At 33.8% G+C, this 14,428-nt stretch overlaps 1 protein-coding gene across 2 annotated transcripts in view; it reads left to right on the forward strand.

The window, feature by feature from the left end:
- Kdm5 (Lysine demethylase 5) overlaps positions 1-14,428 on the forward strand; it is a 40,098-nt gene that overhangs the window by 7,677 nt on the left and 17,993 nt on the right. For both annotated transcript variants that reach the window (XM_019048050.2, XM_019048051.2), the window contains exons 7-24: positions 181-240; positions 1,054-1,146; positions 1,918-2,046; positions 2,693-2,782; positions 3,330-3,389; positions 4,101-4,283; positions 4,864-4,971; positions 5,582-5,702; positions 6,199-6,350; positions 7,033-7,191; positions 7,712-7,908; positions 8,863-9,017; positions 9,342-9,469; positions 10,716-10,910; positions 11,463-11,638; positions 11,975-12,096; positions 12,565-12,715; positions 13,737-14,001. In XM_019048050.2, coding sequence (XP_018903595.2) covers positions 181-240; positions 1,054-1,146; positions 1,918-2,046; positions 2,693-2,782; positions 3,330-3,389; positions 4,101-4,283; positions 4,864-4,971; positions 5,582-5,702; positions 6,199-6,350; positions 7,033-7,191; positions 7,712-7,908; positions 8,863-9,017; positions 9,342-9,469; positions 10,716-10,910; positions 11,463-11,638; positions 11,975-12,096; positions 12,565-12,715; positions 13,737-14,001 — 2,544 coding nt within the window. The remainder of the gene's footprint in view (positions 1-180; positions 241-1,053; positions 1,147-1,917; positions 2,047-2,692; positions 2,783-3,329; positions 3,390-4,100; positions 4,284-4,863; positions 4,972-5,581; positions 5,703-6,198; positions 6,351-7,032; positions 7,192-7,711; positions 7,909-8,862; positions 9,018-9,341; positions 9,470-10,715; positions 10,911-11,462; positions 11,639-11,974; positions 12,097-12,564; positions 12,716-13,736; positions 14,002-14,428) is intronic.

Raw genomic sequence — 14,428 nt, forward strand, 5'->3', positions numbered from 1 at the left:
AACTGCACTTGAAGAAATATGACCACTAAAAATGAAATAATCTCCTAACAGCTGATGATAAAATGGAATTCATTTTTGTCACAAATGTGTTTATTTGATGATAATTAAAAACTAAGACAAAAAATATATTGGATCTGTTACTTTTTGGTCTTATATCGTGTGCCCTCTTTTCTTTTTCAGAATTTGCAAGATGCCAAAGGAGACTCTTCATCCGATGATGCAAAAATTCCACAGAAAAATGTAAGTTCGAACCTCGACTAATCATAAAATTATGCGTATTGTTAGCAGTGTCAAATCTCAGGTTGATCATGATTCCCCCTGATGGAAAAGTTTCCTCCCCATCATACATATTTTTTCGTGACTACTTTTTTTGTCTACTACTACTTTTGTTGACTGTCCATGGAGATTGGCTTGGAATTTTCTGTGAAATGCGGAAAGTGCATCTTGTCAGTTCATAACCTCTGACTTCTCCATCTTTAGAACGGTTTAAAAGAGCCAAAGTACATCTTCAAGGCTATCAGAGAGATCCTCTTGCTCTGAATTTCGTAGGTTGTTGATAATTTATCTGTTTCTTAGCAGAAAATTATATGTAAAGCCAGTATTATAAGGCTAAAAATTAATTCTATATAGCTCTTCACCTGAAAAAAAGAGATGATAACTGGAAAAAACTGAAAAAAATCCTTAGAATAGTCGAATGGTCTGTAAGACTAAAATTCCAATTTTATGGAGTTACATTTTGCCAAACACCATGTTCTGCAGATAGGTTGAAGGAAAATGCCGCACTAGTAAGTCGTAACAATGCAACGCTTTGCACTTGCAACATATTTTGTAGTACTTTGTCCAAATTTCTATCAAAAAGTCTGGAAAGCCGTTAGAAAGCTAAGGATTTCGACATTAAGGATCTTTTCAGTTTTTGCAAAAATCTCTTGTTTTCCTAAGTCATGAGCTTGGAGGAATTATTTTTCAGCAGCCTCTCTTATTTCAATGTTCTTGTTCACCCTTTTTCCTTTTTTACTTCAGCACATTCACTACTATCGACTGTTATTTTTTCAGACTCGTTCTTCCTCAGAATCTGCTATAGAACTGCGAACAAGGACCTCCAAACGCAGACATTCCAAAGACGATTCCTCTGACACAAGTTCAAACGTAAGTCTACATTATGATGGCTACACTTATTAATTTCTACAACTTAATTACAAAATCAATATTTTTAAGATTTTGATCTCAAAAACTTTGTATGTGGTACAAAAAAAAATGGTATGAGCTGTACAAATTATGACAGATTGGCAATTGCAATAGCAGTGACTTACATCAGTGATAATGTGTGTTAGTTGAAATTGATAGGCAAAGAAGACAAAAGGGATATGAAAAGATTCTATCGGTGGAAGCAGGTGGTTGCAGTGGACCAAGGAGGTAGGTAATAAACTAGCAAACGGCAACTGACGAGAGATCCTATAGTTAGTCCATCATTTATCCCCTTAGTCTATAACAACCACCCATTTCAACCAATAGGATTGCTCCATACTCCCCATTTATTTTTTGTCTTTAACTTTGTCTATGAATTTCAACCATCAGCTGCAGTTTGGCAATGAGAGGGTGTGCACTGAATGAATTCCTATAGTATGAAGACATTTTAGCGTAGTGAGGAAATTTTGATGTTAAGATTGCTATTAATCTTTGCTCAAAAGAAGTTTCCTGGGTTTTGGATCCGTAATTTTAAGTCAATGATTTTATCACAAAAATTACAGCGTTTTCCAGGTTTGTTATGTGTCTAATATTTCCGCAAGTTCATTGCAGAGTCAATTGATTATTGGTCTTGATTCACCTCTGTATTTTGCCTATAATTTCTGTGTTAGTGTCGTGTGAGTATTATCTATGAAGTTGATCGTACAATTTTTGTTTCACTTATTCCACCAGGATTTGAACCCAAATGGAGCCGTAAAACAAGAAGTAATCTCCGATGATGAAGCCAAAGATGTGATTAAATCTCCAGAACCAGTCAAACGAAGGAAAAGCCTCAGTGATTCGGAATCTAGTAGTAAAGATGTAAGAAGTTGACCAACGTATATATTTAAAGGACACCTTAAATAGTTGATTGGACAAAATTTCAATTTCGAGTGACCAATTGCTATGAGAAGGATTTTGAATCAGAATAGAAGAATAATAAAACTGCAGACCAAGTGAATTTAGCACAGAAATTTTTCCTAAATATTTGTATGAGAGTTTCTTCAACTTGTTGGAATCACTAAGTAATCATCAGTTGTCAATTTAACCTTAGGACTCCCTCTATGCTGATTTAAGTAGAATCGTTAACGTTTAAAATGACGGGAGTTTGACTCGAGAAATGCTTAGCACTTTGTGCTATGAAAGATTTCTAATTTCAACAATCATGCAACTTTTTCCATGTCTTGAAAGAGAACTATCTTCAGCTCATGAAATTTACTGATAATTTTCTCAGTGAATTTTATCCCCCCAAAAAGTGGAAGTATATAAATCAAAAGGTTTTTTTACAGATTTTGTGTTGTTTTCACAATTGATGAAAGGTAATCCATGACAATTATGAAAATTTGAATAGCCTTGGAGACCTTTAAATCTTGCGAGTAAAATTTTGCCCTAATATATACCTATAACCTAACTCTAACCTCATTATAATCCACAATGTAATATTCCTCTATATGTTGTGTTTCTCTAGATCAATTTAGATACGTTGAAAGACTTAGGTTTGATGAGTGGCAAAAAAAAGAAATCCATCATCTCTTTGAACTTGAACAGCACCCCAGAGGTAAGTGTAATGGTTTCTTATTTCCTGATTTAAATCAGTTGCCAGGTCCAATACATGAAGTATGTACTTGAATATTTCACTTTTATATTAAACTCATGTTATTTTATACACAGTGGTTGTAATTTCAGGATACTCTAAAAATTTGATAGTTATGTGTTGAATTTTTTATGCGTAAAATGAAAGATCCTCGATGGTTTTAGTTATCTCTGTAATTTAATTTTTTTAAAAAAGAAGAAAAAAAAGGGCAGAGTGTTCCCAAATCATATATTTGAATTATTCCTCTTTTAACATCTTGACCTGAATCTGCTGTTATTTTGTAAAGGAAATTTCAGTAACTTCAGTGACCTAGTCTTAAGCAAAGATGATGAATGTCATTTTATCAACAAAAAAAAAGGGTGAAAGCTTTATAGCTTGTTTCATAAGATAAGTGATTCAATGCTTTTACTTCTTTGATGATTCACCATTAGGGTTTTTAATTTTTTTTTTTTTTTAAATTGTCTTGATTTAAACAGATGATTAATATTGTAATTATTTTCCCTTTTCTAAGCCTCGTGTTTTGACTCGAGCCTCCAAAGGACGATCAGACAAAAGATTGGCCGTCATGAAGGTTTGTATTTATTTTATTTCTGTCTTGCGTTTTTTGATTTATTGATTCCAAAATTTTGAAGAGAACAGTGAAAACTTTAGGACAGGAGAACTTATACAGAATGGTCTCTGTTTAACTGTAAAGAAACTACTCTAAAATTGTAGTGTTTTTAGAAAGGAGCACCAAGATATTGCTACAATATAATTTAAATGGAAAATTGAAAAATTTTATAAAGACAGCAAAGTAGGTTCTCAAGTTCCTGTAATTATCAGAAGCTAGCATGAAATTAAGTTTCTTATGTACCATTGAAAAATTTGATCCGAATTTTTATGTGTAATTAGCATCGCATAGAGTGCACAGGTAAAAGTCTGCGAGAGTGAAATTGCATTTTCAAAAATTTTGAACCGCCAGAAACTTGCAATAATTCACCAAAAATTTTAATTTTGTATTTCAGTATAAACTGAACAGTATTTTAATCCCTCACACAGAAAAATGAGAAAACCTCTGAAGTCCTGATTGACATTTTAAACCTTTTTTTTTCTATTTTCATTTTCATATCCATTTTCATTTTTTTAATTTGTGAATTGTCAATGTTTTACATGAGGCGTTAAAAGAATGAATTTACCGAAGCTTCATGTGGAACTCAATTCAATCGCAGAGTGATGATGATGATTATCAGCCTCTGTATCTTAATGCCGTCAAATTTAATTTTATTTACAATGTAATTTCTAGATGAATGCTGTACTGCACAAAAATGCCCTGGAGCATAGTGAAAATGGTGAAACTGACTCGAAAAAAGAATCAGATGATGGAGATATCAGCTTTCGGTCTGATGATGATTCCCCGAAGAAACGAGATAGCACAGATCATAGTTCAGAATCTTCACCAAACGACAGTGGGAAGAAAAAGTCATCGGTAAGGAGTTCTTCTATTCTAAGTTTATAGAGGCAGGAAGTTAATAGACATCATTTCAAGATAGGTATCATTTCAAGAATGAGGCACATTTTTGAATAGTGCTGGCATCTTTAATAAGCTCTGGCTGCCAAGTTGGATTGTTTTGCCACGTGCTTGTCAAGGTTACAAGTGCAAAATTTCTTGAAATTTCATGAGATGACATTATACTGTGAACTTTCATGAAATTTTTTGGAACACCTTGCTATTTACTCAAGAGACTAGAAAACGGTTTGCGGTTGTAAAAACTCAACTAAAAAAAAAAAATTATCATGAGTTAATCCTCTGAATTTCCTCATTAAATTCTTGATTGTTTGTGGAGGGTTGCGCACTCAACTCCTCAAAATTCTTCGAAAGTTGATTCTAAAATAAATGAAAGTTACCAGATCTTCTCTTGTTCTCTAACCTATTTCTGAGTTTCCCCAACTCTTTCAAGTACAAAATTTGCCAACTTCTAAACTTATTGTCCTGAAAAGTGTCAGTTTTAAGTCGCATTCTGACAGTATTTTTTCATTTTTTTTACTTTTTTACTTTTTCTTTTCAGACACAAAAAGAGTTAGAAAGGCTGAAGTTTAAAGGGCCTGGACCAAAAATGCTTGATTTAGACGAATCAGCTACTGTTGAGCCCACAGAAGCAAAAGAAGGCGTTCTGGTAAGACTACATGTATCATTTATCCCTAATTTGTCCCACTTTACCCTTTCAAATTGTTAAGAAACTAGGGTTTTCGGCGATTTAGATAATCTGGATAAGTCAGGGAATTTTGCAAGTAATGCGTCAACTTAGAAACTTCTGCCGGAGCGGCTATCTAGCGCCTTTTTTTCACACTTTTCAAGCTCCTCTTTCCATGATTTAAATCTCTATAAGTGGAAATGGATTCAAAGTCTGGGAACATCAAAGGAAAGTTAGGAAAATTGGAAATTTTGGAGTGAAAGAAGAGTATGATTGTCGGGAATTGGAAAGTAAAAAAATTATTGAAACCCTGGAAAGGTTACCATTTTTGAAATGTAATCAGTTAAATAATCCTGTGTATTAGTTACTCAAACCAATCCTTTTTTCGGGCTTGGATTTATTTTTTCTAAATTTTCTGCTCATAAAATTATTAGCTTTGCCGGACTTTCAAAATTAAGTGTTGGGAAACCTTGTCAGTAACAGGAACTTATCGTTGGAAGTCAGTCAGAAAAATGATAAAGGGTAAATCAAAAGAAGAAAAAATTTCAGTAAAAATTAAACATATCATTAATTAATTCCGTTTTCCTTTCAGATCTACACATGCTCAAACTGTTACCGTACAGACATGCAAGAACTGATTTTGACTTGTCAAACATGTGCAGTTTCAACGCACATAATGTGCCTTGCTTATCCTCTTCCAAAAATGCCAGAAAGTGAGTATTATGGTCATTTCACACATAAACTTCAATTGAAGAGTTCGCCCACAAGAGGGCGTATTGTAAAATTGATCTTCATTTTGAAACTCAGTTGTACAGCATCAGCGCATCTAAGAATATACAGTCATGTTTTATGTTGATCTGATGCTCCTATGAAGAATTAAAAGCCAAAATGTGCAAAGCCACCTTCCTAAAGCTTTAAGAAAACTCTTTGCAAGGGATAAATCCATCGGTCCTTTTCTATGATAAATACATGTATTTTCTGTCTGCCAAATCTCTTTTTGTACTGGATGAATTTTCTAGTCCCTTGTGATCTACTGCAAAGAGGTAGTGCTGTACTCAAAAATTTTCCCAAAGGCAAAAAAGAAGTTTTCTGTAGCTGTAATGTATTTCGTAAGGAAACAGCATCCGCTGAGAGAAATACACTGCCCAACTTTTTACTCTCTTAGCTGGGACTTAACACTGATGATTCTTTACGATGGATTTGTTCTAGAGTCATGGTTTTGTCCCAAGTGTATTGCAAAGGAACTGGCAGCAACCCCAGATGCTTATGGGTTTGAAGACACGAGAACAGCTTACACATTACAGACTTTCGGTTCCATGGCAGAGGACTTCAAACGGCATTATTTCCGAAAACCGTTCCAAGTAAGAAGTTTTTTTTTTTTTTTTAGTTCAATTCATTTTAAAGTAGCTCAGTTAAAATTTCACCCAAGCTGCAAGTAACTAATGATGCCTGACTTCCACAGTCCGTGTTTGTCCTTGTCTTATGTTTTGAAATTTTTGCGATGCTGAAGTGTTTTGGAGAAACAGAAAAATATAAAATTAAGGTATTGGTACCAGTGTGTAGAAAAATATTTTGGCTCTGAAATGCCTATAGTTCTCCAATCAAAGCGAGACTGTTAATCTTTTCAACCCGGTAACTCAAAAACATAATTTTAAGATGAGGTTATATAAATTTTTAGCCTGCCAAGTTAGGAGAAAAACAACCAAATCAATTAATGCAGTGGAATTCAGCCTGAGATTAAAGTGCTTTTTTGTGTTCTGCATTAGGCAAAGATGCACTAAACTGCTTGGATTTATTCTTTCGGGATTTAGAGAGTGTCCTCAGTCTAAAACTAAAATATGTTTCGATTTTATGACCCAATTGATAAAAGTACGTTCCTGATAAATTTTCACTTGTGCTGCAAGCTTCTTTTAACCTCAGATGCCGAAATGTTTTTAAATTTCCTTGTAGACTTTTTAAATCAGATTTTCTATAAGTTTATCAGACACTAGCCAGTAGCAAATGAAAATAATTTATTTATTTTATTTTCTCACTTTTTTGCAGTTCCTATCAAGTAAAGAAATTGAGCGAGAATACTGGAGGATATTATCCTGTTTAGAGGAGCCAATTTCAGTCGAGTATGGTGCTGACTTGCAAACGCATGAACACGGTTCTGGTTTTCCAACACACAAGCTATTAGAAAGGGTACCAGAAGAAAAAGCGGTAAGTTCTGATTGTTGTAATTTTTGGCATGGATGAAGTACTCTGCTAAATATTTTAAAGTGTTTCAATCATTCGTAGCTCAATGCTTGGACGTTTAAAAAAAGGAAATTCTGTTTATTCGTGTCCTAAAACTCAAGGGGCAAGCCCAGTTATATAATATAAAAAAAATCTGAAAAGAAAGCAAGCCTGGCTGCTGGAAAATGTATGGCTGCGAAATGTTTCAAAACGTTGAAAAATTTCCTGCTAAACCATGGAAACTTTTGTATTTGGTTTGAACTTGAAGTCAATGTATTGTGTCATTTCTAAAAAAACTGCTTTTTAATACCATTAACCAATCACTGTTTGTTTCGACGTGGAATTAAAGATTATGTGGTTTTGTTGAACAACAAGAAGAAATGAATAAACATAGGGTAACTGTCATAATTTTTAAAAATTCTTTCATTCAATTTTCATATAAATATCTGAAAGGTTTTTATAATTATGGAGGGATGTGTAACGGATTTTAACGTTTTTGTTTCAGCGTAAACTTCTTGACAAGTATACAAATTCAAACTGGAACTTGAACAATATGCCGGTGCTGGAAGGTTCTGTTTTGAAACACATTAGTGCAAATATTTCTGGTATGAAGGTTCCTTGGTCGTACGTCGGGATGTGTTTCTCCACCTTCTGTTGGCACAATGAAGATCATTGGAGTTATTCTATCAATTATCTGCATTGGTATGTAGTTGCAAGTTCATGTTTAATTCTTCTCTTATCCTCCTGACAGGATAAATAAGATTGATAATTGCTGAAAAATATCAGTACAATTTTAAATTATTTGTTTTTGTATTTGAGAATTATGGGCTATCTACCTTGTTTTCCCAAATTCATTTTTCGAGCAATCTTAATTTCTAGTAATTTTTTTCTGGAAATAATGTATGACCTGATATTGTATTAGTAAAAACATCAAATTTTTGACATCTAAGGCTGTAATATTCTTATCCTGTTGAATCACTACACGGAACCAAAAAAAGTTGCCGAACCAACATCCCGGATGTTCAAAATTGTTGCGTTAACTCTTAAATCTTGATACAAACGCTACGGTTGTTAATTCAGCATAGCTAGGATGTTACTTTAACAGCCGGAGTGTCCACAACAACATTCAAGAGGTGTCATGGAGATTTTTAACATCTGGTACGTTACTTAAGGTTTTTTTTTTTCCATGTACATTTGTTGCCATCTCTTGTCTATCAGTGATGAATCGTTGCACTGAGTTCTCTGATTCCTTAAATGGATTACATTTTACAAATAGGAACTAGAATTTCTGATTCAGTTCAGAAACAATGTTTGTAATATTAGTTTCCCCACACACACAAGTGTTTTTACGCATGAGCCAGACTTTGTAGTTCCGATTTTCAAAATGTAGTCCAAATCTCATTCTTGTCTTAGTTATGTTTTAGATTTACTGAGCCTTATTTCCTTTCAAGCCTCTGTTAATTCCTAGATAAGCCGCTTTCTTCATATTTTTGAATCGTTATCCTGATCTCATATTTCTTTGAATCGGCCCTTGGGTAGTCTAATGGTCAGAGTTCATCATTATGTGACCCACATGAGAAACTTAACTTTTTTTTGCCTCAAATACTGCCACTGTTAAGTCCTCCTTTGTACTAAATGTTCTGTTTAATCTTTCAGGGGTGATTACAAAACTTGGTACGGAGTTCCTGGAAGTCATGCTGATGAATTTGAAGCCGCAATTCAAGAAATCGCACCAGAACTGTTTCATGCTCAGCCCGATTTGCTGCACCAGTTGGTTACCATTGTTAATCCAAACGATCTCATGGAAAGAGGTGAGAAAAAATTTCCCCTCGTTAATGAACTTTTCGAAAAATTTTCACCGCAAAAGAAAGACTATTCTATGGAAAATAACCTGAAACAGGTGTAAAATTCATGTAAATGCTCATTGCTCAATCATACAAGAGATGTAGAAGTTTTGCCAATGAGCTCTTGAGAACTCTAATTCATGCAAATAATAGGAAAAGTATCAATCGCAACTTGCAATCGGTGTCTGTTAACTCCATAATGTTTTTTTGTGTTGAACTTGACATATTTCATTTTTTCAAATTCTAATTTTTCATTTATTTATTATTTTTATTTATTTTTTTGTTACCCAGGAGTTCCAATTTTTAGAGTTGATCAGGGTCCAGGAGAGTTTGTTATCACTTTCCCTAGAGCGTATCATGCTGGCTTTAATCAAGGATTCAATTTCGCTGAAGCTGTGAATTTTGCTCCTGCTGATTGGGTGAGTCTTAGTAATATTTTTTTTATCATAAAACCAAAACCAACAGTTGTTTGGCAAACAGGGACTCTCTGTAAGGACTAAATTTTGCGCTTGGGAACAGCAATTTCTATCTCTGTCTAGAAACATTGTATGTACCATTAGTTTTCCTAAGCACATAAGTGTTTTTACGGATGCGCCAGAAATTAAAGTTCCTAATTGCAAAATGGAATCCATTTCTATTTTGCTTTTAGATTTGTAGCATTGTGTATTGCATAAGAATCCAATGATTATAAGCTCAACGGTTGAGTTGATTTGTTCTGTCTCAATGGAAAACAAAACATTCGGCATAGACTAATTTGGAACTTACTGTCTAAAAAAAGCTCAGGTAGCCCCTAGTTGGAAATGTTTTACAGTTAGTTTGAAGTGACTCTTAATGGGTCCGTTGCATGCAAAGAGTAGCCATGTAAATAGATCTTAAAGGGGTAAAATTGAACAAAAATCACAATGATAACATTAAAAAAGTCTTGAATCTACACCTGAAAGTGCAATTTGCATAGTTTGAACAAGCAACGGCAACTCTGACAACTTGCGGTTTATAAAAAGTGACATTTCTAACATAACCTACAGATCATTGAAAGAGAGAGATGGTGTGTATGGACATGTATCACTATCATGGTTTGTATGTAAACAAAACAAATATACAACAATAATGAATTTGGCAACTACTGGTAACTACCGAGGCAGCCTGAAGTTGCCGTTTGCTCTTTCTGGTGTTTGTAAAACTGCCTTCAGAAGAGGAAAATTTGAAATGGTATGATCCAAAGGAAGCAAGTGGCGCACCAAGGAGTGAATTTTAGACTTTTCCATTGTGACCATCGTAATCTTCGTGCCATTTTACCCTTCAAAAACCTCACACGGCTGTATCTTTTGCGTGCAACAAGCCTACCGGACATTTTCATTCTTAAGCTGCATTAGTCTACTAAAAGTTTCGAAAAAAAAACGAAATTTTTCAAAATTTCAAAACTTCACTGAAATTGCCAAAAAGAAAGTGGTGATATTTTGAAGCGTCAAGAATGCTTGCGAGTATATCTGCTAATCTGAGCAACTTATTTGAACTTTATAAATATTGTTGCACTCAACCCTAGCATTTTTATTATTATTATTATTATTATTATTATTTCTCCAAATCCTGGGCTTTTAAATTTTCATATTGACCACTTGTCAAGAAAGCATGGTTCTTAATGCTTCACTTCTCTTTTTCTTTCAGATCACAATGGGCCGAGATTGTATCAGTCATTATTCAAGTATGAGACGAACGAATGTATTCTCTCATGATGAGCTCACGGTCAAATTAGCGTTAATAGCAAACTCCTTGCCTCCTGGGGTAAGAGCAGCAACTTTTGAAGATCTCAAGAGAATGATCGAATCTGAAAAAAGTTATTTAGAGAAAGTCACCAAGAAGGTAATGTAAAATTTTCTATTTTTGATTTAGTTATATCTGCTGATACTAATAATGCCAAACCAGGGCTCTCAGCTATCTGAAATACCAGAATTTATCCTGGCATTTTTTAGGTATTTAGGAAAATCTGGAAAAGCATCATAGAATTTGAGTAAAATTTGTTGATTCTGATATTATCTGTGGAACCATTAAGTTCTTTTATTCTTGTTTGAATCCCCCCCCCCCCCTTTTTATCCTGGAAATCATGAAATTCTTAAGTAAAACTATATGTAAATTGATTTAAGTAGAGTCTGAAAATTAGGTATGTGCCTGATAAATACTCCATATTTCTCTTTAATAGCATAAATTTCTATCAATTTTCCAAGGAACAAGTTTCTCAAAATTTTCAATCTCCGACCATTACATCATATATCATTCAATATTTGCATGAATTTTACTGCACTTTGAAAAAACAACCAAATTCCAATTGTAACCGTCTGGTTCCTAAATTCCCTTAAAGATTCCTACAGAATTTTTCTGTTCCTTCATTTCGAATTCCTCATTTTATTTTTACAGGGAATAACTAAATGGGTGAAAGTAAACCATGAAGCTCTCTCTGATGATCATCGACTGTGTGCCCATTGCAAAACGACGGTCTATCTGTCTGCCATTAGCTGTCAGTGTAAATTAGGATGCCTGAGGCACATTAATGATCTATGCAATGACTGTCCTGTTAGTAAATGGACGCTAAGGTATGTGTTCCTCGCTCTGAATCCCAATTTAGCATGACAACTTCTTCACATTGAGAGAAAGAGGTTTGAAGTTTTATTTCTCCTTCAAACTCAATATCAGAGATAATAAATTTTTTCATACTGATTCATCTTGAACAAGTTTATCATGCTCCAAAAGCATTTTGCTGATTCAAAATCAAATTAACTAGATTTCAACTGATGAGATATCAAAACCAGTGGAAGGAGCAGAATTAATGAAACAATTTCTGAACTAGTGCACATTACTTGCTGAGTAAAGTTTCTTGCCATAACTTAGAATCTTGTTTAGAACGATCTGTTTTTTGTTTTTTTTTCCAGATATCAGTATTCTGTCGATGAGCTGTTTGAAATCTACTCAAAATTACAAACAACTATCAGAGAATTTGACAGTTGGAAGAAGACCGTAGTCCAAGGGCTGAAAGAAAAACCGCCAAAATATAGTAAGATTTTATTTCTTTTTGTAGTCAGTCTTTCTAAATATATGTTGAAAAGGAACTTCAGATTTGTAGATTTTGTGCGATATTAATTTACTTATATTACTTTTCTTACGATTTACTCCTCGCAATGTGTGAAATTGATTATTCTTCTATTTCAATACCATGAGTAGTAAGTATTCGTTCAAACGGAAGCAGTCTCAAGACTGCTGTCCATGAATAGAAATACATGTCCTTTGAATTGATGGAGAGTTTTTTCTAGTGATTTTTCGTTAAAAAAGGAAGTGTATAGCGTTACAAAAATTTCGGTTGTTAAGGCCGAATTACTTTTGCAGGCATGATTTATCCCATTTATCAGGCTTTTAACCCAATAATGTATTGAAACTTAAGGCCAAAAATGAATTTAAGTAATCTATTGTCAGAGGACTACTGGGCTGAACTAAATTTAATGTACATCTCTTGGTTTGATTCTAGCTTTGAAAACTTTAATTACACTTAAAAAAGAAGCTATTGCCAAAAATTATACCTTCGGGGATGTTTACCGACTTCTGTCAAAAACAGTGTCTGCAGCGCGAAGTAAAGTCAAGAGGATAGCTCAACTTAGAGAAGAAATCAAAGCAGCTAAGTAAGCACTAGAATTTGTTATTTCTTTCATTTCTTTGTGAAAACATTTTCTACGAATATACTGAAAAAAATTGTAAATATTATTTTTTCTTATCAATCTTGATTGTATTTTTTTCACTGTCTATGGTGAAAAAATTTTGTGAGAAAATTCAAAATTAAGATTTTGTAATTGCATAGACACATGTTGACGGTGTAAGTTTTCTGCAACCATGTTTCTCGCTTTACGACTTTGCAGACCTCCTGTCCCACTAAAGTTTTTAAATGAAAAGCCACTCAACGGCAATTCTTATAAACTGCCATGATATTTCTTCTTCGTGCGAAGATTCTGTGAAAACTTCAAGGAACAATGTTGATTTGTTCTCTCTTTAAAAAATAAAATAGGAGCGGAGATTTCCAAACACCGCAAACGAGATACATAGTCGTGAACTTACACCGGCAATATATTTTATGAACGTCCTTGTGAACATAAAAAACCCTCAAAAACAACAAACCAAACCAGACTTATGATTGAACAAACTTTGCAGCTCCTAAACATTAGTATTGAGTGATAGCTGATTTAGGTTCCAGACAACCATGTTTTGGGCTTAAAATCAGCAGTTTTTATGCTTTAAAGAACTTAGCACGTAAAATTAAATTCAATGGAACTTTGATGCATGCAAATCTTATCTGCGTGGTTCTTTTTTGATTTAATTAATTTGTATACTCTTCTTTTCATTTATCAGATTATTCAACTGTAATGCAAATTTTTGCTCTCTTTTAGCCCAAAAATGAACTAAGCCTCTTGAATCTTATTCATTGAGATATTTGAAAGAGTGTTCAGTTGAGAACTAAAATTTCAACTTTTTTTACCCTTCTTGATGAAAATCAGTTTTATGCCACAATTGCCTGATGCTTCCAGGCCCCTTTTCCCACAGATAATCCCCCCCCCCCCCTAAATTTTCTTAAGAAATAATAGCATCTTTTTAATCCTCGAAAACTTTAATATTCAAACGCATTGATATCCTGATTTATGTATTTTCCAGAACAAACGGGACTGATGAAGTGCAATTTAAGTATGATGTTGATGGCCTTTGTGAGCTACATGAAGAGATCGCATCAGTTCCATGCGTAATTCCTGAAATCAGTATCATTGACAACATGATAGCCAAAGGGAAAAGTTTCCGGCGTGTGGCGAATGCAACGCTGAAGAAGAATGTCTCCAGCTTAAACCCCAAATTGGTGCAAGAATTAATCTGTAAAGGCTATGAAATAGGATTGAATTTCGAAGAAATGCCGAAGCTAAAATCAGTAAGTTTCGTCTATAAGTTGTCGTCAAATTTCTTTTTGGCGACGTTTTAATAGCCATCAATAAACTGTGTGGATTCTTATTTTCTTAGTCGGACACACTCAAATTAAGCGAGGTTGATAGTAAAAACGTTAATCTCAAAACCTTGCCGAAGTTTTATCATTTGATGCTAAGTTTTAGCATAACGCTACCATGAGATATTATTAAACGAACCGGAAGTCATTCATTCAAATTCTAACTCACTAGAAAATGTGAGTTTGAGTCAATAATTTCCAATTTCCTTTTCATTTGTGCATTATTGTCTTCATAGTTTATTTAATCAGTTTTTCTCAGTTTTATTTTGTACTAACACGGTTGTATTTTGTATTTTGTTTTAATTGTTGTTGATGTACAATGATTTCAGTTTATTACTTGTTTTAATGTTTAAAA

Source organism: Bemisia tabaci, chromosome 6, assembly GCF_918797505.1.
Source record: "Bemisia tabaci chromosome 6, PGI_BMITA_v3".
In the NCBI taxonomy this organism is placed as follows: Eukaryota; Metazoa; Arthropoda; class Insecta; order Hemiptera; family Aleyrodidae; genus Bemisia; species Bemisia tabaci.